The sequence below is a fragment of the Pipistrellus kuhlii genome, unplaced genomic scaffold (assembly GCF_014108245.1).
Source record: "Pipistrellus kuhlii isolate mPipKuh1 unplaced genomic scaffold, mPipKuh1.p scaffold_m20_p_1, whole genome shotgun sequence".
Classification (NCBI taxonomy): Eukaryota; Metazoa; Chordata; class Mammalia; order Chiroptera; family Vespertilionidae; genus Pipistrellus; species Pipistrellus kuhlii.
Window position 1 is genome coordinate 103,874,574 of NW_023425404.1, and position 27,098 is coordinate 103,901,671.

Sequence of the window (27,098 nt, forward strand, 5' to 3'; positions counted from 1 at the left end):
TCAAGGGTACGAAGTTTTAATTATAGAAGATACATAAATTCCAACAGAAATGGCTGCTGCAGGGGGGGTGAACAGAAGGCTTGGCTCCGCTCGAGGCTACAAAGTTTCAATTTGTAGAAGATAAATAAACCCCAGATACCAGAGCCTCCACTTGGGTTGCCAGGGGGCGTGGCCGGCCTGCAAACCACAACAGGACCCTCGCCCAGGCTGCCCCACACCCCAAGGGAACCCCCGCATTGATCTAGGACACCCTTCAGGGCAAACCAGCTGGCCCCCACCGTGCACCAGGCCTCTATCCTATCTAATAAAAGAGTAATATGCAGATTGACCATCACTCCAACACACAAGATGGCTTCCCCCATGTGGTCAAAGATCCTGCCCCCAAGTAGACACAAGATGGCCACCACAAGATGGCCAGCAGGGGAGGGCAGTTGGGAGACACCAGACCTGCAAGGGAGGGCAGTTGAGAGGGACCAGGCAAACAAGAGAAGGCAGTTGGGGGTGATCAACCCTGCAGGGGAGCTCAATTAGGAGTGACCAGGCCAGCAGAGGGGGGAAGATGGGGGCAAACAGACTGGCAGGGGAGCAGTTAGACATCAATCAGGCTAGCATGGCAGAAGCCTGATTAGGGGCTGATCAGGCTGGCAGGCAGAAGCAGGATCGGGTCTAAACAGGCAGTCAGACATCCCTCAAGGGGTCCCAAATTGGAGAAGGTGCTAGCTGGGCTGAGGGACAAACCCCCCCCTCCCCTGCTGTGCACGAATTTCATGCACTGGGCTTCTAGTCTATCTATAATTCCATATTCAAATATAATCATTGTTGACATGAATATGCCCTTCCATTCTTTTTTTATGTAAATGGTTATGATGAAATTATTTTTTTAATTGATTTCAGAGAGGAAGGGAGTGGGAGAAACAGAAACATCATGGTGACAGAGAATTATTGATCAGCTCCCTCTTGCAAACCTCCCACTTGGATCAAGCCCATAACCTGGGCATGTGCCTAACTGGAAATTGAACTGTGACCTCCTGGTTCATAGTTCCACTGAGCCATGCCAGATGGGTGAAATTCTTTTTTTTTTTTTTAATATAATGGTATGTTACTTATATCAACTATTTAAGAAAACTAAAAATGTTTCAACTAAAAAAACCTTCCATTCTACATGTCTAAGAGCACTCTTGCATGTGTTAATATACTATGCGTGTATATTAAAATTTACTATAACCAGATCTGTAAAATATAGCACTGTTGAATGTCAATTTTTCAATTAAAAAATTTTTTAATGTTTTAATTTGCTACTTTTTAATATCTCAAACCATACCAAACACATAACACTAAGATTCAAATATAGGTATGGTTTTTTAAGTAATTTAATTTTATATAAATACCAGTGCATAAAATCTGTGTACTGGGGTGCGGGAGGAGTCCCCCAGCCTGGCCTGTGCCCTGTCACAGTGCAGGAGCCCTGCAATCCATCACCACAAAGAGGTAGGCCCCGCCCACCCATCAGGGATTCCTTGATGGATTGCCCCAAAGAGGCAGGTTGGAGCTAGGGGAGGCCTGCAGACCCCGGGGCAGGCCATGGCGAAGGCCTACAGACTCCCAGCGCCACACAGAGGCCCCCACCATGGCCCTGCCCACCCATGCCTGCTGCGCACACAACCTCCGGCTGATCAGTCGTTACGTGTGAGGGCATCCTGGCCATTGGCATATTACTCTTTTATAGATGGAGGAAACTGACAAGGCTTTACCAACAACAAACAACTCATGTTTAATTTTTCATAAATAAGAAACAAAGTAAAAAAATAAACAACAAATTGCATCTTCACATAATTGGTTCAATTCCTGGTACCATTCTCTATAAAGAGATCTAATTACTTAGAAAAACGTTAAAGTATGTAGATTACCTACCTGTAAGATCTTCCTTTGTTTTATCTACTTCAGTTAATTGAGTGTATATTTGGTTTCTTTCTCCTTCTAGGGTTTTTAAAGAAGCCTTTAACTTCAAAGAATGGGGGAAGAAAAAAAGCAACATTAATCTCAATATACCTTCCCAGACTTTTGAAGCTCTTTTATCACTTTGAGAAATTATTGCCTAGAATATACTAATTAACAATACAGCTTCCATCTTAGAAAGTTAGCAAAGTCATCCATAGTTATAAATTTCAGGACAGGAAATAAGATCAGTGATGGATGCTTAAACTGTGGCTACTCTCATTTTATTTATTTGCAACACATAAGGTTTTTCAATTTTTATTTATTGATTTTAGAGAAAGGAAGGGAGAGGGGAGAGAGAGAAAGAAAAAAATGTCAGTTTGTTATTCCACTTATTTATGCATTCACTGGTTGATTCCTGTATGTGCTCTGACAGGGGATTGAACCCAAAACCTTGGCATATAGGGATGATGTTCTAACCCAGTGTTTCTCAACCTTTCTAATGCCACGATCCTTTAAAACAGTTCCTCATGTTGTGGTGACCCCCAACCATAAAATTGCTTTCGTTGCTACTTCACAACTGTAATTTTGCTACTGTTAATAAATTGTAATGTGAACATCTGTGTTTTCCAATGGTCTGAGATTCTAAAGCAGCAGTTCTCAACCTGTAGCAACCCTCGGGTTGAGAAGTGCTAGCAGGGTCACCCAAGACCATCGGAAAACACAGATATTTACATTATAATTCATAACAGTAGCAAAATTATAGTTGTGAAGTAGCAATGAAAATAATTTCATGTTTGGGGGTCACCACAACATGAGGAACTGTATTAAAGGGTCATGGCAGTAGAAAGGTTGAAGACCACTGCTCTAACCAACCTAGCTACCTGGCCAGGGCTTCAATATATGTTTGATTAAAGTAATCATTGAACATCACCAAAACTCCTCAAATAAGGTAAAGACCAGGATACCACTACCAGTGTGAAAAAAGAAGGGATAAACCAGAAGAAAATGAAACTAAGTGTTTACTTCATAAAATAGAATAACCCTGGCAGGTTTGCTCAGTGATTAGAGCATTAGCCCAAAGACCAAAGAATTGTGAGTTCGATTCCCATTCAAGGGCATGTACCTCAGTTAAAGGTTCCCCAGTCCCAGTATGGACTAGTGTGGGAGGCAACCAGTCAATGTGTCTCTCTCACAGATGTCTCCTTCTCTGTCTCTCCCCTTCCTCCCTCCCTTCCACTCTCTCTGGAAATCAATGAGAAAAGTATCCTTGGGTGAGGATTTAAAAAAAAAAAAAAAAAAAGGCTCTTGGGCAATACAGATAGGAAAATACTGAGACCAGAGGAAGAGAAATGCTCAATGAGAGATGAAAGAAAACAGAGTAAACATTTTTAATATATGCAGACTTTAAAAAATTTTGTTATAATGAAGTCTAAAAATTAACAATATGAATTTCTAAAGTTATTATGAAAAAGAAAAAAGCAACTGATAAAGATAATTGTGACACTACTGAAAATTCTGATCACTTATAACTATAAAATGGACTTTAAAAATAGTTACTAAAGATATATGAGTTTAATTTATGTTCTATTTTCTTTCTTTTTTATATTTATGTAGTAATGCAAACCTTAGCAGCATGAATCAACTTCCTCAAAGCCCCTTTTGGTTCATTATCTATTATAAAAAACAAAAACATAACAATAAATTAGGGGGGTAAAAGCACTGCCACAAGAGAGATCTAAATGATTTTATTAATTCACTCAATTAGAGCCTCATAATTTCTCTTTTTGCTACAATAATGGATTTGGTATAAGGCGGAATAACCTTGAACCTGCTGGTAGAAAGTTAAACAGTAAAAGCACTGATAGTACCATAATATCAATTAACAAGGTTCTTCATCATTAACTCCAAGAAAAAAGTTGCAGTTCTATAGTCTGGACTATTCTTTGGTTCCTTCTCCATATAAAATCTGACTGCAATTTTTCTCCAAATTAAAACAACATTAAACAAGCATAAGTTTTCTCATTAGAAACATTTATTTCTTACAAAATAAAGCAGAACAGAAAAAGTACAAACAAAACTGTATGTATTTACTTTGGAAGTATAATTTTCCTCCAAAACATTGTGATCAAGAAAATTTTTAATCATACCTTCCTTAATAAATTTTTTAATTATGCAGGGGTAAAGAGAGAGAAAAGAGAAAGGATACAAAAGTCAAAAAATTATTAGTGGAAATTAGATTGGTTATACATAAGACCTCTCTGTATTCCTTTGCAACTTCTTATAAATCTATTATTATGTCAAAATACAAAAAAAAAAAAAAAAAAAATTGAAATCAGCGGGATTAGTTGAGAATACAGTGAGTAACTGGTGATCATAACTTTTTCTTGAGTTTAGAGACTGCAAGTAACAATACTAATAATTATTTGGGATGGCCAAGGTTAAAGTACTATAACCATCCTAACTATCTAAAAACATAAAATAAAATAAAAAATAAGAGTGTCCTAAGGTATTTATTTACTAGAGGCCTGATGCACAAAATTCATGCAAAAGTATGCCTTCCTTCCCCTGGCTGCCAACACTGGCTTCCCTCTAGCACCCGGGACCGGGGCTTCCCTCTCAGCTCTGGCTTTGTCTGGAAGGATATCCAGAAGGTCGTTCAGTTGTACTAATTAGCATATTATGCTTTTATTATTATAGAAGATATAACACTCACTTTTCAAACTACTTACCCAACCATTTGATTAGCTTACAGTGCAGGGGAAAACAGGCATTGAAATGATTCTGAAACAATGTGGCTATAATGACAGTATGTACAATATATTTTTAAAAATTTTTTAAAAAGAGTAAGGAGGCTGTCTGAGGAATTGGAGAAAGATTTAGTGAAAAGGCAATATTGTAGCTGTAGGTTAATAATAAGGAATGGTGAGAAAGGGACAGAGTATTAAAGGAAGTTGAAAAGATGGAGCAAAGGACAAGTGAACATGGTGAAAATGGGGAAATACAAGAGCTAGTCATCATTTTTGGCAAGAGGACAGGTGATTTAATACCTGAAAGTGAATCATTTTCTGACTCGCTCTTCATTCCCAACTCCAAGTTATCATCTGTTATGTCTTCTCCAAGTACAGCAGCCCAATCTTGCATTTTTAGCAAGCGTTCAGTCAGAGACTTGACATTTAGCAAAGGGAGGAAAAAAAAGAGAGGGTCATGCTAATAATTTACAATTTCTGAATGTATACTTAACAGTTTAAAAATCAATGCACATAAGTAATAGTACATGAGCTCTTTTTCTCCAGCAGGTATTGGAAAAACCTAATATTTATTGACAATTAAATTCTAAACATTAAAAACCAATTCAATCTTTACAATGGTCCATTTTTGCTAACTATATCACATAACTACAAAGTGAAAAAACAGCACATCATGGCTCAGTGGTTGGAACCAGGAGGTCACAGTTCAATTCAAGCATATGCCCAGGTTGTGGGCTCAATCCCCAGTAGGGGACATGCAGGAGGCAACCAGCCAATGATTCTCTCTCATCGTTGATGTTTCTCTCTCTCCCCCTCACCCTCTCTTAAATCAATAAAGATATATTTTAAAAATAAAGTGACAAGCTGAAACCGGTTTGGCTCAGTGGATAGAGCAGCAGTCTGTGGACTGGAGAGTCCCACGTTTGATTCCGGTCAAGGGCATGTACCTTGGTTGCGGATACATCCCCGGTGGGGGGTGTGCAGGAGGCAGCTGGTCGATATGTCTCTCTCATTGATGTTTCTAGCTCTCTATCCCTCTCCTTTCCTCTCTGTAAAAAATCAATAAAATATATTTTTAAAATAAAAAATAAAAAAATAAAATAAAGTGACAAAACATTTTCTTATATGACATTTCTCAAATGCCACAAATAAGTCTGGCCATTTATGAGAGAGTAAATTTTATGTGAAGTCACACACATCTGCAAAGTGAAGTACGTGATATATGAAAAGATCATATTTCACATATTCAGTTTACTAAAGTAAGCAACTAGCTGGGGAATACAACTGACATTAAGAAAAAGAAATTATGTCCAGGCAGTGCAGTTCAGGGGTTGAGCATCAATCTATGAACCAGGAGGTCATGGTTCAATTCCCGGTCAGGGCATATGCCCGGGTTGTGGACTTGATCCCCAGTGTAGGGCATGCAGGAGGCAGCTAATCAATGATTCTCTCTTATCATTGATTCTTCTATCTCTCTTTCTCTCCTTTCCTCTCTGAAATCAATAAAAAAATATATATAATAAAAAGAAAAAGGAATTACTAGAGAGAATTTGAATTGTAGCATTTCAACAATACTTTTTACATTTTCTTGAAAGAAAGGTTTTCTAGCACTATGAATTAATAAAATGTATTTGTGTGAAAGTTCCCACCTAAAATTCCATCCTGCCCTATAATTTACATCTTTCAATCAAATTCCTGAGAGTTCTAAGCACAAATAACATGGATTATATTTTTTAGTAGAGTGTGAGATTAGCATCTCATTTTTGTTTTGTTCTTTTTTCTTTTTCATTTTGTTTTGTTTAGGAAGAATTCCAAGCCCTTTAGTACATGAAATTTGGGAGGATAAGGGAGGGTAAAACAATATGCAAAATTATGAATACAACTCCTATAGATGGAATCTTAAAAACACTCTTAGTAGCAACATAAACAGTATAAATGTATAGCTTTCAAGATGATATCATGCACTTCACTATTAGATTATAAAATGTTCGTTTTATTTCTTATTACTTAACTAGTGGCTCGGTGCACAAAATTCATGCATGGAGGTGGGATTCCCTCAGCCCAGCCTGCACCCTCTCCACTAGGGGACCCCTTCGGGGATGTCCTATCGGGCCTAAACCGGCAGATAGACATACCTCTCACAATCTGGGACTGCTGGCTCCTAAACACTCACCTGGCTGCCTGCCTGATCATCCCTCACTTCCTCTGCCTGATTGCCCCTAAACCCTCTGCCTGCCTGCCTGCCTGCCTGCCTGACCACCCCTAACTTCTCTGCCTGCCTGATCACCCATAACTGCCCTCCCCTGCTAGCCCAATCTCGCCCCCAACTACCCTCCTCTGTCAGCCTGGTTGCCCCCAACTGCCCTACCCTGCTGGCCTGATATCACCCCAACGGTCCTCCCTTGCTGGCATGATCTTGCCCCAATTGCCCTCCTTGCCCACCTGATCTCACCAACAGCCCTCCCCTACTGGGGTGATCTCGCCCTCAACTGCTCTCCCCTGCCAGCTAATTTGGTTCTGATTGGTCGGTTTCTATGCCAGTCAGCATCTCCGGGCCTATCTCCAGCCTGATCAGAGAGGCAGGGCTGATCAGCAGCCCAGTAGAGGCCCAGAGAGAAACAGAGGTGCAGCTGCTGGCAAAGCCTAGAGAAAGAGAGAGGCAACGGCTGATCAACAGCTGCCACAGAAGCTATGGATCAGATCCTGCTTCTCTCTTTGGGCCTCTCTCTGGGCCTGATCCACAGCCCCCTCGGCTTTCAGTGCTGGGTCACTGTGCCTGCAGGTGGCAATCAGTGCTGGGTCACTGCAGCAACCCAGCACTGACTGAAGGATTGATTTCTGGTGTTCGGGCGAGCCTTCGGTCGTTTTGGATGTTACAGACCCTGGCTCTTTATATATATATATAGATACTCACACCTGAGTATCTCTTTGTAGCTTGAAAGCATAAGATTTAAATGAGTAGGCAGAAAAAGGGGGTAGGAGGAGACAAGTTTCAGTTAGATTTATATTTTTAAAAGTATTCATCTCTGTGATAATCAAAGTATCAAAAATATTCAGTCAATATATACAACTTCATCTGTCAATTTCTAACATTCTTTCTAACCCTATCAACAGAAATAGATGGCATTCTAAAGACAAATTATTTTTCTTTCTTCATTTAATACCTACGCTAAAATAAGGAGAGGGAAAGGGGACAAACAGAATGCTGTCAAAAAAAGCATTTGACAGCAAAGATGACAACACTGATACAAATTGAAATGTATGCCAAAAAAGTAAATATCCTCAAATTGGCCAAATGGTCAAAATAAAAACTGCTACTACTGGGCCAGTGCAGCTCAGTGGTTGAGAGTCAACCTAAGAACCAGAAAATCATGGTTCAATTCCAGTCAGGGCACATGCCTGGATTGCAGGCTTGATCCCCAGTTGGGGGCCTACAGGAAGCAGTCAATCAATTATTCTTTCTCATCATTGGTGTTGCTATGTCTCTCCCTGCCTCTCTAAAATCAATAAAGAACATATATAAAAATAAAAATAAATAAATATATGTGTGTGTGTGTATGTATTTTTTTTTACTGCTAAAAAAGAAAATTTTCAAATTTCGGAATTAGTACAGAATTCTAGCTAATTTAGCCACTAAAACCAGCAGGGCCATTTACCTTGATCTGATTTTCTTTATCACATAGAACTTGTTTTGCATGTACTCTGGAGTCTTCAAATGTTATTTTCTGTTTATTAAGTTCACTCACTTGTTCTTTCCATTCTTCAGCTTCTTGTAAAAGCTAAAAATCAAACCCCACACAAAAAAAGAAAAACTCATATTACATTATCATACTTTTATATATATTTAACTGTATCATTAATAGTTATTATGTAATGCAATGTGCTGCTAAGAAGGAAGGAGAAAGAAAAAAATGGATGGGATGAAGGAGGGAGGGAAGGACAGAAGTAGAAAAGGAAGAGTGGCTCCTGTTTGCAAAAAATTTTCAATAGTAGTAAAATAAGATACATAACCATCTACAAGTAATTAACATAATAAATCTATACCAAATGAAGTTTCTGAGATATACATATGTTAGATTTGGTCACTTCTTACCGCTCCTTATATCTCATACTATATCTTACATGTATTAAAATTTATCCTACACAAGAGACACAAAATATGGGAGACTGTCCTGCTCTTGTGCTCTCCAGCCTTTTCTTGCCCCTCGCATGGGTCAGTCATCAGAATGCCCAGAAGATTTATAAATACAAATTGAAGGGTACCTATACAGTACAAACCTGTTTCTGGCTTTCCTGAAGTTGGGAATTTTCACTCAAAGCATCTTTTATAGCTATCTTAAGTCGATCTTCATTCATTTTAAATATTTTAAAGGTTGTTTTGGCCTATGTAAAATACAACATATAAAGTTACAACAATTAGTTTAATACAATAGTTATTTTTTATCCATATTCCCTAAAACATGGAATTAAAATAAAATAAAAACATGTCAATATTAATAGATGAGGCAGCATAGTGTAGGAGAAAAGAAGTCTGGCCTAGAATCAGGATCTAGTCATGGCTCCCACATAACTAGCTATGTGGCTTTAAACCTTGATTTAACCTCTTAAAATTTTCTATGTACTGTTTTTGTAGTTTAATTAGCTTTTTAAAATGTTTTTATTGATTTAGGGGGAGAGGGAGAGAGAAATATCAATGTGAGAAACATCAATCAGTTGCCTCCTGCAGGCCCCGACTGGGGATGAAGGCTACAATCCAGCATATGCCTGGACCAGGAATGAACACTGGACGATGTCCAACCAATTGAGCCTCACCAGCCAGGGCAGTTTAATTAGCTTTTTATTATCTGTTCTTCTCTTACAAGTTTTATCTGTCTATTTTAACTACTAATGTAAGTGCCTATCATCTACAACAGTGACCAGTACCTAGCAATAGCTCAAAAAACTAAGCTTCCCAGGCCTGACTGGTTTGGCTCAGTGGATAGAACGTAGGCCTATAGACTGAAGGGTCCCAGGTTTGATTCGGGTCAAGAGCATGTACCTTGGTTGCAGGCACATACCCAGTAGGGGGTGTGCAGGAAGAAGCTGATCAATGTTTCTCTCTCATTGATGTTTCTAACTCTCTATCTCTCTCCCTTCCTCCTGTTAAAAAAAAAAAGAAGAAGAAAAAAAAGAAAAAATCAATAAAATATGTTGTTTTTTTAAAAAACTTTCCTGAGGTACCTTGTATAAAACATATATTTCTCAAATTCTAATATTATATCTTATTTTTTAATTATAATAGTAGTAGGAACATTAAAATTATTTCCAAAAGCAACAGACCTATTAGACCAGTGGTTGGCCAAGTCATTAGTCAACAGAGCCAAATATCAACAGTACAACGATTAAAAATTTCTTTTGAGAGTCAAATTTTTTAAACTTAAACTTCTTCTAACACCACTTCTTCAAAATAGACTCGCCCAGGCCATGGTATTTTGTGGAAGAGACACACTCAAGAGGCCATAAAGCCGCATGTAGCTCGAGAGCCACAGTTTGCCGACCACTGTATTAGATTAAAGCAACTTACTTCAGCTACTTGTGATTTGAGTGATTTTGATTCATCTTCTAAGGACTGTATCCTTTTTGAAATATCCTCCATCTGGAAAGACAGTATCAATCAATAAACAAGCATTTACTAAACTCCTCTAGTTTCCAAGATGCGACATACATTAGATATATTGTTAACAAGTTTTCCTCAAATAACTGAAGGCTCAAATTAAGAAATCTTCTCAGCCATTTGCTTAAAGAAATCTTAAATGAAAGTTACATAATAGTCTTTTATCTTTAATGTTTCATGACATTTAAGTTTAAATAGGCTCCAGAAAAGTCCACTAATATTGTATCATAATAATCTCATACACATCAAGATCTTCCTTAAGAAAGATTTAAAAATAGAAAGTTAAAATGAAAGGAAAGTTAAAATGTTCCTAACATACTTTTTGAGTGATAAAATCCACTAAGTATGTGATTATTCAAACTAAACTATTTATGTGAGCTACTTTTTTAGTGCATATAAAAAATTTCCACAAGAGATAAACACCTAAACTGTTGCCTCACACAACAATTTCAAAACTACAACTAAAAGACAAAACATCTATCACCCAGAACCACGGGAAAGTTGGCTGAGTGGAAGTTCTACAAATAGAAGGAAAGAGGAAAGAGCATTGAGACGTGCACCAGGGCTGCAAAGCTGAGGTACAGAGGTGTGCGAATCGGGCTGGCAGCGCATGTCTGGGTGTGCTGCTTTCTTCAGCCCAAAGGGAGATAAGCTCCTGATTACTCTGAACTCCAGTTTCTGGGGAGACACTGGGGACCCAAACTCCTACGGGGAGAAGCTGGACTGTCTGGCATCAGGTTGGAAAATGAGGGTAACTTTCTTGCAAAGGTGTGCCCCCCAATCATTGTTTACTGCGCTGGGGCACGGAAACGCAGAGACAGCTGACTGGCCGCCATCGCTGTTTGCCACGCCCTAGCCTAGTGACTCCGAGACCCTGTCCCACACAATCTACAAACCCACCCAAGCTCCACACATTGGCTTTTGCATATAAATCGTCTGCCCTATCACAGCTTAACCTAACAAACTACAGCTCTGGTCAGACAGCTGCAAAACCTCCAAACCCCAAGCAAAGAGAAGAAAACTGTAGTTCTTACTGTAGCTGCTGTTGGGTGGCCTCAGACAAAGCCGCCCTACCAACTCAGGGAAGCAGCAAAAATGTGAAGACAAAGTAACAGATCACAAATGAAAGAAATGTAAGGGGGGGGGGGGGGAGACAAACAAACAAACAAACAAAAAAATACGATTGGATATAGAATTCAAAGCCAAAGGATTTTCAAGAATTTCCTAGAAAAGGCTGATAGATTTACCCAGACCCTTGAGGATATGAAAAAGGACCACCTAAAAATTAAACTTACACTAACTGAAATAAAAAATATTATACAGAGACCCAACAGCAGACTAGAGGAATGCAAGAATGAAGTCAAAGATTTTAAATATAAAGCAGTAAAAAAACACTCAACCTGGGAAAGAAAAAAGAAAAAAGAATCCAAAAAGTTGTAGATAGTATAAGAAGCCTCTGGGACAACTTCAAGTGTACCAACATCAGAATTCTGGGAGTGTCAGAAGAAGAGAGAGAGCAAGATACTGAAAACCTATTTGAAGAAATAATGACTGAAAACTTCCCCCACCTGGTAAAAGAAATAGACTTACAAGTCCAGGAAGTGCACAGAACCCCAAACAAAAGGAATCCAAAGAGGACCTCACCAAGACACATCATAATTAAAATTCCAAGAGCAAAAGACAATGAGAGAATCTAGAAAGCAGCAAGAGAAAAAAACAGTTAATTACATACAAGGGAGCACCCATACAATTGTCAGCTGATTTCTGAACAGAAACTTTATAGGCCAGAAGGGTGTGGCAAGAAATATTCAAAGTGATGAATAGCAAGAACCTACAACCAAGATTACTCTACACAGCAAAATAATCATTCAGAATTGAAGGTCAGATAAAGAGCGTCACAGATAAGAAAAAGCTAAAGGAGTTCATCACCACCAAACCAGTATTATATGAAATGCTGAAAGGTATTCTTTAAAAAGAGGAAGACGAAGAAAAAAGTAAAGATAAAAATTATGAACAACAAATACTTATCTGTCAACAAGTGAATCTAAAAATCAAGTGAATTAAAAATCTGAGGAACAGAATAAACTGGTGAACATAATAGAATTAGGGACATAGAATGGAAGTGGATTGATAATTCTCAGGGGAAAGAGGTGTGGGGGGTATGGGAAGAGAATGGACAAAAATTATACACCTATGGATGAGGAAAATGGGGGGGTGATGTAAGGGCAGAGTGTGGAATGGGAACTAGGTGGAGGGGGGGAGAAAAAGGAGAAACAATTGTAATAATCTGAACAATAAAGATTAAATTAAAAAAAAAATTCTATAAGAATATGCAAGAGCCCTAGCCAGTTTGGCCCAGTGGATAAAGCATTGACCTGCAGACTAAAAGGTCCCAGGTTCAATTCTGGTCAAGGGCACATGCCTGGGTTGTGGGCTCAATATCCAGTAGGGGGTATGCAGGAAGCAGCTGATCAATGAGTCTCTCTCACTATTGATTTTTCTCTCTCCCCCTCCCTTCCTCTCTGAAATCAATAAAAATATATATATTTTTAAAAATGTCATAATCGTCCTAAAAATATATATCTATATATATATATTACCTTGTTAGGTTTTTTATCATATATATATATATATATATATATATATACATATATATATATATATATATATATATATATATATATATATATATATATGATAAAAAACCTAACAAGGTAATGATAGGCCTAGTGCACAAAACTTGTGCATGAGGGGGAGGGAATGTCCCTCAGACCAGCCTGCACTCTCTCCAATCTGGAACCCCTCGATGGATGTCTGATTTCCCTTTCACAATCCAGGACTGCTGGCTCCACCCACTCACCTATTTGAGAGCCCCTAACCACTTCTGCCTGCCAGCCTAATCACCCTGTAACCACTCCCCTGCCAGACTGATCAATGCCTAACTGCTCCCCTGCCAGCCTGATTGCCCCTAACTGCCCTCCCCTATAGCCTGGTCACCCTTAACTGCCCTCCCCTGCAGGCTGGTCACCCCCAATTGCCCTCCCCTGCTGGCCTTATCGCCCACAATTGCCCTCCCCTGCCGGCCATCTTGTGGCAGCTATCTTTGACCACATGGGAGTGGCCATTTTGTGTGTTGGGGTGATGGTAAATTGGCATATTACCTCTTTATTATATAGGATGGCAACTTCTAGCAAATGAAAAGAATTAGCAGATCTGAAAATTTACACTCTCTACTTTACAACCTTATGTATTCTTTACATTTTTTACAGTGTATACAATTCTTTAAATCAGTGCTTTTCAACCAGTACGCTATAAGGATTTTTAAAACATGCAATACCTGGCTAGTCAGGGACACTGACCTCTTTTCCTTTAGATTGTCAAATTAAAAAATGACAACAGCAAACACAACAATAACCAACCAATGTGAATGAGTCAAAATTATATCTTTTCTTTTTTTTTGTCAGATAGGCAAAAAATATATTTAGAGTGGCCCAGAATTGTAGTAATTAATTTATGTGTGCTATGAAATGAAAAAGGTTGAAAAGAGCTGCTTTAAATGATAGAATTTTTTAATGCAATAACTTTCTTCTATCTACAGTCTCCTCAAAAACAGAAGCCTTACCAATTCATCTTGTTCAGAATGCTTAGATTTCTCGTCCTTTAGCTCCTTTTCTAGAAAGTCTATTTCATCCTCAAATTCAGATTTGGAACTGTTCAGCTTTTCACAGATTGCCTAAAAGAGGAAGTCAACTTTATAAGACAGACCTAGGAATTTCTGGTTAGGGTAAATCAGATCATTATAATAAAACACATATATTGAAAGTTCAATAAAATTAGTTTATATATTTGTTCATTTTCATAAGACTGAAATAATAGCCATTCTAGCAGAGGTTAGCAAATGTTTTGTATAGTGCCAGAGAGTAAGTATTTCAGGCTTGCAGGCCCTGTAGTCTCTGTCCCAACTACTCAACTATGCCTATGTAATGAGAAAGCAAAGGCAACACATAAATGAATAAGCATGGCTATGTTCCAATAAAATTTTATTTACAAAAAAACAGGTGGGAAGCCCAGAGTCTAGTTTGCCAACTTCTGCGCTAAAGCATTATAAAAGCGAAAATGAGGAATAAATCAGATTTAATAAAACTAAAGACATAATAAAATGCAAAATAAATTTAAAAACCAATCAAGATTGTTTCATAATAATAATCTACATTGAATTAAGACATATTTTCTGTGACCTTTAAATTTAAAATGATTAGTTGTTGGATTATTCTAATTGGATATTAAATGCTATAATAAACATACCTCTGATGTTTGTGATTCTTCAACAAACTTGTTAAAAAATAAACAAACCAAAAATTTAAAGAATTTAATGTAGGCCCAAATAAAAGCAGAACAAGTACATACTAAGTTATAGTGGCTTAAGACTTATTTATATATATTTCCCCAAATTTGACTATTTCATTATAAGAATTCTCTTACTTAAATCAAAATTACCATATCATTTTTATTTTATATATCAACCCAACCATCAGATTTTTTAAGTTGCATCATGTTAGTTTATATTCAATTTACCGTAACAATCTTGAAAATAAATATTTTAATTGCTAAAATCAGACATTAACTTATTCATTTTAAACAAGCGATTGTTCATTTTAACACTCACTTGTTCATTTTTAAATGAGTGATTATTCATTTTAAAATAAAACTTCAGCTAATCTTATTGCTAGATTAAGTAAGTTCAATATCTTGAGAATAAATTGGTGTTTTATTTTATCCACAATATCACGAAACTTGAGGCCTTTTCCCTCCAGCTTTTTAAGGTTTTTTTAAGCATGCTAAATGCCGTTTAAATTTCTTTAATCAAACTAGAACAGCTAAAAGGGTCAACAAATAAAATATAACTATTTCAACAAGTTCTTAAGAACATTAATAGGTTACAAGTGAAGAAAGAAAAGTTTTAAAAATGTCTTTCATTTGGAATCCAATTTGTAAGTTACTTTAGACTTCAGTAGGAAATTCTGGATCATTATCCACATACTTTCTGATGATTTACAGACATCAGTGATTGAGAACTGCCCCAGTTGGACTGACTGAACATGTACACCAAAGATAGAAAGTCTATTGTTTCCACTTTAATATTAGTAAGCTTTTATAAAACTTCCACTTCAAAACAGTAGTAAGGCACTCCCATTACCTAAGGTAATCAACCTGTTGGAGTTTAGCCAAGAGACAAATTATGATACCTTCCTTCCTATGTAAGCAAAGTAATATATGGCTTCCAACTATGCATATGTCTTCCAAACTCTACCATTAGTGACATTATGCTGACATCTTGAAATTGGTCACGGTCAGAGTATTTACACAATACTCAGGAAATGCTACAAATAAGGGCTTCTGCATTTTAGATATCCAGTTGCTAAATATTTATCAACGCTCCACTGCTTACAACATAAATCTTTGGTCTAATTCTAGTCACTCCTAATATACTGGGAATGAAGTAAAAGCAAGCACAACCAAAATTTACTAATTTTATTGTTACCAACTATGCCTAAATTTATGAAAATCAATGCTATTTTTTTCCTTTTGGAGCAAAAAAGTAAAAAAAAAAAGAAAGAAAAAAGAAAAAGAAAAAAGAAAGAAAGGAAGAAAAGAAAAAGGTCACTTTTAATACATTTCCTGGGAATGATGAATAAAGACCTCCTATAACACTCTAGGTTTCAGTGAACTGACACCTCACTCAAAACAAGTTTGCAACAATAGTTCAAATATTTTATGCTACTTATTAATATTCTATTTCCTATCTTTATTTTTTTAAAGTTTAATATCTAAGATGCTCTTTTTCAAATAGTTTTGAAATGATACATTTCATTTAAAGTTTATGCTATTCCCCCAGCTTTTATAATTAAACTATTTATTTTTACCTCCAAATTTTGAGCTTCTGTTGACTCCTTCTCAGAACTGAAATCCTTTAATGACTCTAAGCCTTCATACTGAAAGAAATCAACATAGTAAGTAAAAACTACACATTTTATCTGGATAGGCATCTAAGAAACAGACAGAATCTAGTTTCTCGTGTATGTTAAATTTATTTGTATCTACTAAACTTTAAATTTGACTAATATAACAAACAAAGCTAGGGCAGCAAACACATCACAATCCATTAGCTTGGACAACAAAAGACAGAACTTTACACTTAAGGCTATCCAAAGTCTACCTATTCATTAGAGAGAAATTTATACCAAGTGTCTATCAGAACTTTTCACTTGTAATTCAAATCTAACAACAAATAAAGCAAATAGGGAATATAAAATGTTTTAAATATAAAGAAAACAACCAAGAACAATGTAAAATAGGACAATGAAATGTACAATGCTACAGAATTTAGTAAAATGCACTTACTCCAATGCTTTTTTTAAAAGTATATTAAGATGCCTCGTTACTACAGTAGGTAGCATGTCAGTCTCATAAAAAGTAAATTAAATGAAAGATCCAGGTTGTTTTGATCAACCTTCTTGCTAAGAACAAGAAAAAGAGTTGGACGAAAATAACAAAAGACAGGATATGTCTGAAGGCCTTAGAGAGTTATCAAAATAGTGAGAATGTCTGACAGGAAACAAAATAATCAGAAAAACAAGTCCAGATTTGACATTTACACACACACACACACACACACACACACACACGCAGAGATTTTAGTAGAATTGGGAGTTGAGAAGACAAAATTTAGAGTTCAGGACCTGATGAGTAGGATGAACCATGAAGCTCAGACAGACTGCAGGATGGGACCCTATAGTAAGTTAAATAATGTCTCTCCACATTCTACACTAATTCCCAAGATTTCCAGGTGTGATTAAGGATCGTGAGCTGGAGCAAATATCTGAGATTATATTGATGGGCTCAATATAATCCAAAGAGGCCTTATAAAAGGTGGAGAGGGATCAAAGTTGATATGAAGATAAAAGCAGAGAATAGTGATATAGCTATGAGCCAAGAAATGTGGGTAGCCCCCACAGTAGGAAGAGGCAATTAACAGGTTCTCTCCAGGACACAGACTGGCTGACATTTTAACTTTAGCCCTGTAAGACTGGCTTTACACTGCTGACCTCCAGAACTATAGTTTAATAAATTTGTGTTGCCTTAAGCCACTAAATTTGTGGTAATTTGTTAGAGCAGCAAGAAAAACTAATACCAACCCACAATAGCTACCTTATAAACCACAAACTAACCATTTTAAGTGAGACCAAGTTTCCAAACATTTCACTCAATCTGTGATCAAAGTAATCAAAGATTTCAAATGTCCCTAGCTCAGCTGCCTATGAGAAGCAACAGTAAAAACTCACTGAAGAAAGATCAAAATGATCTGTACAGTTTTTGTTTTGCTAGACCTGATACTCAATATAAAATAACCTGGTATTCAAAAAGACAAGATTTTACCTGGCCGGTGTGGCTCAGTTAGTTGGAACATCATCCTGTATACAAAAAGGTTCTGGGTTCTATTCCCAATCAGGCCACATACCTAGGTTGCGGGTTCCATCTTGGTCAGGCATGGGCACTAGTTGGGCACATACAGAAAGCAACCAATGTTCCCTCTCACATCGATTCTCATTCTCTCTCTCTCTCTCTCTCTCTCTCTCTCTCTCTCTCTCTCTCTTCCTCCTTCCTTTCTTCCTCTCTTCCCCCCTCCTACCCTTCCTCCCTCCCTTCTTCCTCCCCCTGCTGTCTTTGGGTATTAAAAAATAATTTTAAAAATTAATAAAAAGACAAGATTTGACTCAGAAGCAAAGGGAAAAGAGAAACAGAGTTCTTAGACACTGGCTGTAATAAAAATGACATCTATATATATAAAAGCCTAAGTGACCGTTACTATCAAAAGACTGGAATGACATGAACAACCTGTCAACTAGTCACTATGACATGCACTGACCACCAGGGGACAGACACTCAATGCAGGAGCTGGCCCCTGGTGGTCAGTTCACTCCCACTGCCTACCTCCCATGGCCCCTCCCCGCAGCTGGCTCCACTGATTGGCCCCAATAGGGGAGGGCAGCCAGCCAGCCAACCTCTCACAGCCCCTCCCCAACCCCCACACTGGCTGGTCAACCTCCCATGGCCCCTCCTCCCACAGCCTTTCCCCTCCACTAGCCAACTGCCTGTGGCCTCTCCCCCTTCCCCTGCACCCTGCTGGCCCCTCATGGCTGGGATCAGCGGGCCAGCTGGTCAACCTCCTGTGGTCCCTCCCCCTGGCCAGCCAGCCCCCGATAGGCCTTGATTACTACCGAGGCTGAGGGACCCCACTGGTGCACAAATTTGTGCACTGGGCCTCTAATCATTTATAAAAGCCAAAAATGAGAATAACCTAAATGTCTATCAACTGACAGATGGATGTGTAAATTGATACAAAAATCATTTGGCAAAAAATATATAAAGAATTAAATACTAGACTATATGATATGCTGAAAGGTATTCTTTAAGAAGAGGAAGAAGAAGAAAAAAGATAAAAATTATGATCAACAAATACATATATATCAACAAGTGAATCTAAAAATAAAGTGAATTAAAAATCTGAGGAACAAAATAAACTGGTGGAAAAAAAATACTAATACATGCTATGACATGGATAAACCTTCAAAACAGCATGTGTTTTTTTTAATGTATAAAATGTTTTATTTTTTTAATTTAATAAATCTTCATTGTTCAGATTATTACAATTGTTTCTCCTTTTTCCCCTCCATCCGGTTCCCACCCCACCCTCTCCCCTTACATCCCCCACACTGTCCTCATCCATAGGTGTACAATTTTTATCCAGTCTCTTCCTGCAACCCTATATCCCTTTCCCCCTGAGAATTATCAGTCCATTCTCTTTCTATGCCCCTGATTCTATTATATTCACCAGTTTATTCTGTTCCTAATTTTTAATTCACTTGATTTTTAGATTCACTTGTTGACAGATATGTATTTGTTGTTCATAATTTTTATCTTTACTTTTTTCTTCATCTTCCTCTTCTTAAATAATATTTTCAGCATTTCATATAATACTGGTTTGGTGATGATGAACTCCTTTTTCTTATCTGTGACGCTCTTTCTCTGACCTTCAATTCTGAATGATTATTTTACTGTGTAGAGTAATCTTGGTTGTAAGTTCTTGCTATTCATCACTTTGAATATTTCTTGCCACACCCTTCTGGCCTATAAAGTTTCTGTTCAGAAATCAGCTGACAATTGTATGGGTGCTCCCTTGTATGTAATTAACTGTTTTTCTCTTGCTGCTTTCAAGATTCTCTCACTGTCTTTTGCTCTTGGAATTTTAATTATGATGTGTCTTGGTGTGGTCCTCTTTGGATTCCTTTTGTTTGGGGTTTTGTGCACTTCCTGGACTTATAAGTCTATTTCACACGTGTCAAACACAAGGCCCGCGGGCCAAATCCGTCCCGCCAGGCCTTGCAATGTGGCCCGCACCGCGCTGTCATCACTGCACTCCGCTGCGTTTCCATCACAATGACAGTTTATGACTGTTCAGTAAACCATTCGGCCCGCGATTTAGGCTGGATTTTAGATTTTGGCCCCTTCTCTGATTGAGTTCGACATCCCTAGTTCTTTTACCAGGTGGGGGAAGTTTTCAGTCATTATTTCTTCAAATAGGTTTTCAGTATCTTGCTCTCTCTCTTCTTCTGACATCCCCAGAATTCTGATGTTGGTACACTTGAAGTTGTCCCAGAGGCTTCTTATACTATCTTCAAGTTTTTGGATTCTTTTTTCTTTTTTCTTTCCCAGGTTGAGTGTTTTTTGCTGCTTTATATTTAAAATCTTTGACTTCATTCTTGCATTCCTCTAGTCTGCTGTTGGGTCTCTGTATAATATTTTTTATTTCAGTCATCAGTGTAAGTTTTATTTTTAGGTGGTCCTTTTTCATATTCTCGAGGTCTGGGTAAATTTATCAGCCTTTTCTAGGAAATTCTTGAAAAACCTTATAACCCGGGGTTTTGAATTCTATATCCAGATGGGGTTTTTTCCTCCATTTGTGATCTGTTACTTTGTCTGGACATTTTTTGCTGCTTCCCTTAGTTGTAGGGTAGCTTTGTGTGCTAGGTTTCCAGCGGGTCAGCCTCCTAAACACCTGAGGTGAACACTATTGCTGCACCCCTTTGTGGTCTGTGTGTACAGTCTTGTTATAGTTACCGTATTTTTCGGACCATAAGACACTCCGGGCCATAAGACGCACCAGTTTTTAGAGAAGGGAAATGAAGAAAAAAAGATTCTGAAACAAATAGTGTCCTAAAATATTTTATGTGCATTAAAACCCAACATCACAGTCATAAACACATGTAATCAACCCTGTAAAGTAAACAGCAGCATTTAGAACCATTTTAGAGCCGGGCAAGCACACAGAGACCACACAGAGCCGGGCAAGTAAAAAAATTTTTTTTTAAAGTATATGTGTAGGCTATATTTGGACCATAAGACGCAGGGACTTTTTCCCCCCACTTCTGGGGGAAAAAAAGTGCGTCTTATGGTCCGAAAAATACGGTAAGTCTTAATTGTTGTTGGTATCACTGGGAGGAATTGACCTCCAGGCCAATTGGGTATATGTATCAGCTGTGTCTACACCAGGAGACCTGTTCAGGAGACAGCCTTATAGGGCCAGACTTGCAATATTTCAAAAGCCTCTGTGCTCGGCTTGAATGTAGTGTAGTCTCAGGGCTGAGCCAACAGTCTTGGCTTCCCGTCAGCCCTGCCCTTGTGCAAGCGCCTCCAGGCCTCTGCCTTTCCGCAGCTCCCTTGAGTTTTTGCCTAACAGTCCAGATTCCCCCAGGCTCGCCCAGAACTGGGGTTCAGGGCAGTCAGGAGCTTCCGACTCCCTTCCACTAGGGACAGCTAGCGGCAACCTCAACAGTCTTCTCTGCACGCAAATGTGGACACACCTCCAGACTCCTGCCCGCCATGGTTTCCCCGAGTCTCCAAGTCTTCATGTGCCTTTCTCTCTACCTGACAGTCCAGACTCTCCCCACACCTTCATATGAACCTGGGTCCATGGAGTTTCACCCAGAACTGGGGTTCAGTGCAGTTGGGGACTTCCTTCACTCTCCCACCAGAGAAAGCCAGCCATGCACTCAGCTGCCCTTTCTCTCTGCACGCATGTCTCCATACCTCAGTCCTTCTCAGCTCTTCTGATTTTCCGTGAGCTTTTTTCTTTCCTTTTAGTTCTAGAATTTCCACGCAGCCAGCTTTCCTGTGGTTCTGGATGATGTCCGTTCTGTCTTATAGTTGTAGTTTTGAAATTGTTGTGCAAGGCAGCAGTTTAGGTGTGTACCCATGCCACAATCTTGGTTTCTGTCATTGTAGTGTTTTTAAAAAGCAAGGCACAAAGGACCACATTTTATATGATTCCACTTATGTGAAATGTCCAAAATAGACAATTTTATTGGAACAAAAAGTACATTTATTGTTTAGGATTTGGGGGGAGAATGGGTGAAGGGTGGTATCTAAGGAGTGGAGCATTTCTATTATATTTGGGGTAATAAAAATGTTTGAAATTTATTGTAATGGATGCACAACTCTGTTAATGTATTAAAAGTCACTCATGCGCTAGCCCATTTGGCTCAGTGGATAGAATGTCAGCTGTGGTCTGAAGGATCACAGGTTTGATTCCGATCAAGGGCACATGCCCAGGTTGCAGGCTCAGATACCAGGGAATAAATTTAAGAAAAGATATGCAAGCCCAGCTGGAGTGGCACAGTGGTTGACATCAACCTATGAGCCAGGAGGTCACTGTATGATTCCCAGTCAGGGCATATGCCTGGGTTGTGGGCTCAATCACCAGTGTAGTTTGTCCAGGAGGCAGCCAATCGATGATTCTCTATCATCTTTGATATTTCTATCTCTCTCTCCTTCTCCCTTCCTCTCTGAAATCAATAAAAATGTACTTTTTTAAAAAGCTATGCAAGATCTCAACTCAACGATGTATAAAACAGTATGGAAAAGATTACAAAAAGACATAAGTGGAAGGATAGACCATAATCCATTCACAAGAACACAACATTGTGAAATCTCCAAATTGATCTATATATTAATGCAATCCTAATCAAATTCCTAGAGCAGGCTATGTGCATGTTTAAACAGATTAAATAATTTCAAATTTATATTAGTATAAAAAGGCAAAAATGCCAAGGCAGCCAAGACAATCTTGAAGAACAAACTTAAAAGTGTACACTGTGGTATCAAGACGTTATATTAGGTCTAGTAATAATTAATGTCGTTTTCTAATATTTTAAATCAAATTTATTTAAACAATACAACAAAATTTAATCAACAATATAGTTGCCGTTGTTTTCTACTACTTGTGCCCAACGCTCAGGAAGCATTTTAATCCCTCTGTTGTAAAATTCTTGTGATTTTGATGCAAAAAATTCGGTCAATGCATTTTTGAGGCATTCTTCATTATTAAATTTTTTTCCAAGAAGAAAGTTTTGCAAAGAACGAAACAAATGATAATCGGAAGGGGCAATATCAGGAGAATATGCAGGTTGAGGGAGAACTTCCCATTCCAACTGGCGCAGTTTTTCAGCAGTGATTCTTGCAGTATGCGGTCGTGCGTTATCGTGGTGAAGAATTACGCCCTTCCGATTAATCAGCGCGGGTTCTTTTTCTCTTAAAGCTTGGGCTAACCTTTCCAATTGGGCACTATACACTGTACTTGTAATGGTTTGGGTAGATGGTAAAAGATCATAATGAAGAATTCCTTTACAATTCCACCAAATACACAACATCACTTTTTTCGCATGCAAGTCAGGTTTTGGCGTGGGCTGCGGAGCCTCATTTTTGTCCAACCATTGAGGCCGCCTTTTCAAATTAACATACAGCACCCATTTCCGGTAACAATTTGCTCTAAAAACGGCAAACGGTTTTGACGAGAGAGGAGCGAACTGCAAATTGTGACTCTTTGATTACGGTTGTTGTCGGTCAACTCATGAGGAACCCATTTTCCAAACTTTTGGACTTTGCCAAGTGCACGCAATTGATTGGAAATTGTTTTTTGTGAACAATTTAAAGTTGTCGCAAGCTCTTGTTGGGTAATTTGAGGATTTTGCACCAAAAGAGCTTCTTGATCAAAATTGGACACACGGCCTCGACCACTCTTGTCATCTAACGAAAAATTTCCCTCGCGAAATTTCTCAAACCAACGCTGGCATTTTCTGGTGCTAACTGCATCTTGACCAAGAGCACTACAGATGTTTTTTTGCAGCCTCACTTGCTTTTCTTCCTAATTGGAACTCGTAAAGCATGCAGTGCCGAATATGCTCTTCATCCGCCATCTTCTTAGCCCTAGTTTTGCAACAAAAACCAAACCAAACACAAGCTTTTTCAAGCAAAACTTGTTAATTGCACTTCACACGTTCTGTAGATACCACGTGTTTGAAGGTTATGTCAATACAAGTCAACGCCAAGCAAGATTTTAAACGAATGTTCAAAAACGACATTAATTATTACTAGACCCAATAAATGCCCTTGCTGGTTTTGCTCAGTTGTTACAGCATCAGCCCATAGACTGAAGGGTCTCGGGTTCAATTCCCAAGCAATGCCACATACTTCAGCTGCCAGTTCAATCCCCGGCCTCCTTAGGGCCATGTGCTCCATAGGTAACCAATCTATGACCTATCTCTCTCTCTCTCTCTCTCTCTCTCTCTCTCTCTCTCTCTCTCTCTCTCTCCAATCTATGACCTATCTCTCTCTCTCTCTCTCTCTCTCTCTCTCTCTCTCTCAATCTCGCTACTTCCCTCCCTCCATCCAACCTCCCTCCCTCCTACATCTCTAAAAAACCATGGGGAAAAAATATCCTCCAGTAAGGATTAAAAAATAAAAAGACTTGTTATAAAAACACAATAGATTTAAAAAGCATGGTTGGCATGAGAATAAAAAAAATATATAATCCAACAAGATAGAAGCTATAGAAACAGACTTAGATATATAGTCACTTAAGAAGATGACAACACAGAACAAAAGGAAATGATGGTATTTTAAATAAATAGTACTGGTTAATGCAATATCCATATGAAAAACATTAAACTTTGACCTCCAAATTACACCATCACAAATTCAATTCCAGATAGATGAAGGACCGAATAAATTTTGGCTAAACTGTTCCCCTCACCCCCAAGTTAATATGTTAAAGCCCCAATCCCCAGTAGGAATTTAACTGTATTTGGAAATAGGTCCTTCAAGGAAGTGATTAAGTTAAAAAAAAAAAGGGGGGGGGGGCTTTAGGGTGGGCCCTAATCCAATGCATCCTTGGGGGTGGGCCCTAATCCACTGTGTCCAAGGGAATAACCAAGGTATGTGCCCTTGACCAGGAATTGAACCCGAGACCCTTCAATCTGTAGACACACAGAGAAATACCAGAAACAGGCACCAGGACAGAGGAAAGACCATGGAGTAGCTGGCAGGAAGGCTGCCATCCGCAAGCCAAGGGGAGAGACCTCAGAAGAACCAACCCTGCCAACACCTTGGTCCTGGACTGCCAGCCTCCAAAACTCTAAGACAAATTTAATTTCTGTTGCATAAGCCACCCAGTCTGTGGTATGTTATGACAGTCCTAGCAACTAACATGAAGTCTAAAGGAGAGAAGTAAAACAACAAAGTTTCTAAAAGATAACACAGAATACCTTCATATCTTTGAGCAGACAAAAATTTCTTAAGTAGAAAACAAAAAGCAGTCATCCACCATAAAAAAGATTGACATGCCCGGCCAGTATGGTTCAGGGGTTAAGCACTGACCTATGAACCAGGAGGTCACGGTTGGATTCCTGGTCAAGACATATGCTGGGTTGTGGGCTCAATCACCAGTTTGGGGAGTGCAGGAAGCAGCCAATCAATGGTTTTCCCTTATCATTGATGTTTCTCTCTCTTACTCTCCCTTCCTCTCTACAGTCAATAAAAATACATTTCTTTAAAAGATTTACAGATCAGATATTAAAATTATAAACTTCTGCTTACCAAGACACCATATGAAATAAAAAGGCAAACACAAGGTGGAAGAAGATATTTGCACCACATATATCTGGCAAAGGACTCATACTCAAAATATAGGAAAGGAAGTCCTACATATCAAAAAGAATAAAGTTATATAACTATACCTTTAAAAATATAAAGAAGAAGAAGGAAGAGGGAGAGAAAGAAGGTCAATAAACATACAAAAAGGTGTTTAACTTCACTAATCAGGAAAAGGCAACTTGAAACCTAGTAATTTGAAGAGCAATTTGAACTCTCATACTTTGCAAACAAAGCATTAATAATTTTAAGCTAATACAGAAGTACCTGTATTGAGAAATACAAAGTCAGACTCTAACATGAATGTTAACATTTTCAAAAATGTCTTACCTCTTTTTGTACAAGGCTAAATTTTTCAAGTAGTTTACATTTTTCTTCGATTAGTGTAGAAAGTTCTACAGCAAGCTTTTTCTCTCTTTCTAAATAAAAAGTTAAAACACAAAAACATTTATCCATAAAGATATATGTACCCCTATGTTCAATTACAATATTATGTACAAAAGCCAAGAAATGAAAACAACCTGACAGAACCTGGTTAAAGAATATGTGATGTGTATGTACAAGTGTAGTATAATTAATTATACAATGGAATACTGCTTAGCAATAAAAAGATGAAATATTCACATTGGTGACAACATGAACAAATCTTTTGAGTTCTATGCTAAGTGAAATAAATCAGACTAAAAAGGACAAAAAACATGATTTCACTAATATGTGTAATATGAAACAAAAAGTAACAAACAAAAACAAATTTACAGATACAGACAACAGAATGGAGATTACCAGTAGGGAAAGGAGGTGGAGAGAAGAAAAAGTTGGTAAAAGGGGTCAAATATATGGTAATGGAAGGAAACTAGACTTCAGGTGGTAAGCACATAAAAGAGTACACATATGTAGAATTATAATCTTATACACCTGAAGATCATCTGTTATTAACCAATGTTACTCCAGTAAATTTTTTTCAGTTAATATTACCATGTGTAAATTTTTTAAGTTTTAAAATTATAAACAATGGTGAGGTCTAAAGTAGAAAAAAGAGCTTACCCACATAAAGCCGGCTTCTAATCTGAAACAAATTTTAAGTAAAATTACATTAAAACAAATACACATTCAAGTAAATCTAATTTATTTCACTTATACTGCCAACTTAAAAATAATACTTTTCTTACTGCCTGAGTATGAATTTGTTAATCAAAATTATTCTATGTCCAATAAGAAAAATGCAACATCTTAAAATCTCTCTATTAAAAGTTCACAATGTATATTAGGATATTGAAAGTGCTGAAATAATATATCATTTAGCCCATTGTTCCTCAAACATATTTGACCCTGAAACAAACAATTTCAGGAAACCCCTGTCATCATCTCCCCTAATGCTAATATCCAAAATAACACAATTTGAAAAATCAAGGGTCGTGGATCTGAACTTACTATAAAGAAACAATAAACACTACCTTTCTATTCTCTAACTTCTCTCTCCCTCTCAAATAATAAAGGAAAAATTCCAGCTTCAGGGAGATCAGATTTGGGGTTAAGGTAATATAAGCAATTATAAAATTTAAAAAACAAAATTTAAGCCCAGATGGTGTGGCTCAATGGTTAAGCAATCACTCATGAATGAAGAGGTCAGGATTCAATTCCTGGTCAGGGCACATTGCACAGGTTTCAGGCTCAATCCCCAGTCAAGGGCTACCCAATAAGGGGCGTGCAGGAGG

At 38.0% G+C, this 27,098-nt stretch overlaps 1 protein-coding gene across 1 annotated transcript in view; it reads right to left on the bottom strand.

Moving 5' to 3' along the window:
* MIA2 (MIA SH3 domain ER export factor 2) overlaps nucleotides 1-27,098 on the bottom strand; it is a 99,983-nt gene that overhangs the window by 27,495 nt on the left and 45,390 nt on the right. The window contains 11 exon segments of the mRNA XM_045587696.1: nucleotides 1,912-2,002; nucleotides 3,563-3,609; nucleotides 4,986-5,103; nucleotides 8,342-8,464; nucleotides 8,964-9,068; nucleotides 10,249-10,320; nucleotides 13,961-14,071; nucleotides 14,644-14,670; nucleotides 16,263-16,331; nucleotides 25,714-25,802; nucleotides 26,428-26,449. Coding sequence (XP_045443652.1) covers nucleotides 1,912-2,002; nucleotides 3,563-3,609; nucleotides 4,986-5,103; nucleotides 8,342-8,464; nucleotides 8,964-9,068; nucleotides 10,249-10,320; nucleotides 13,961-14,071; nucleotides 14,644-14,670; nucleotides 16,263-16,331; nucleotides 25,714-25,802; nucleotides 26,428-26,449 — 874 coding nt within the window.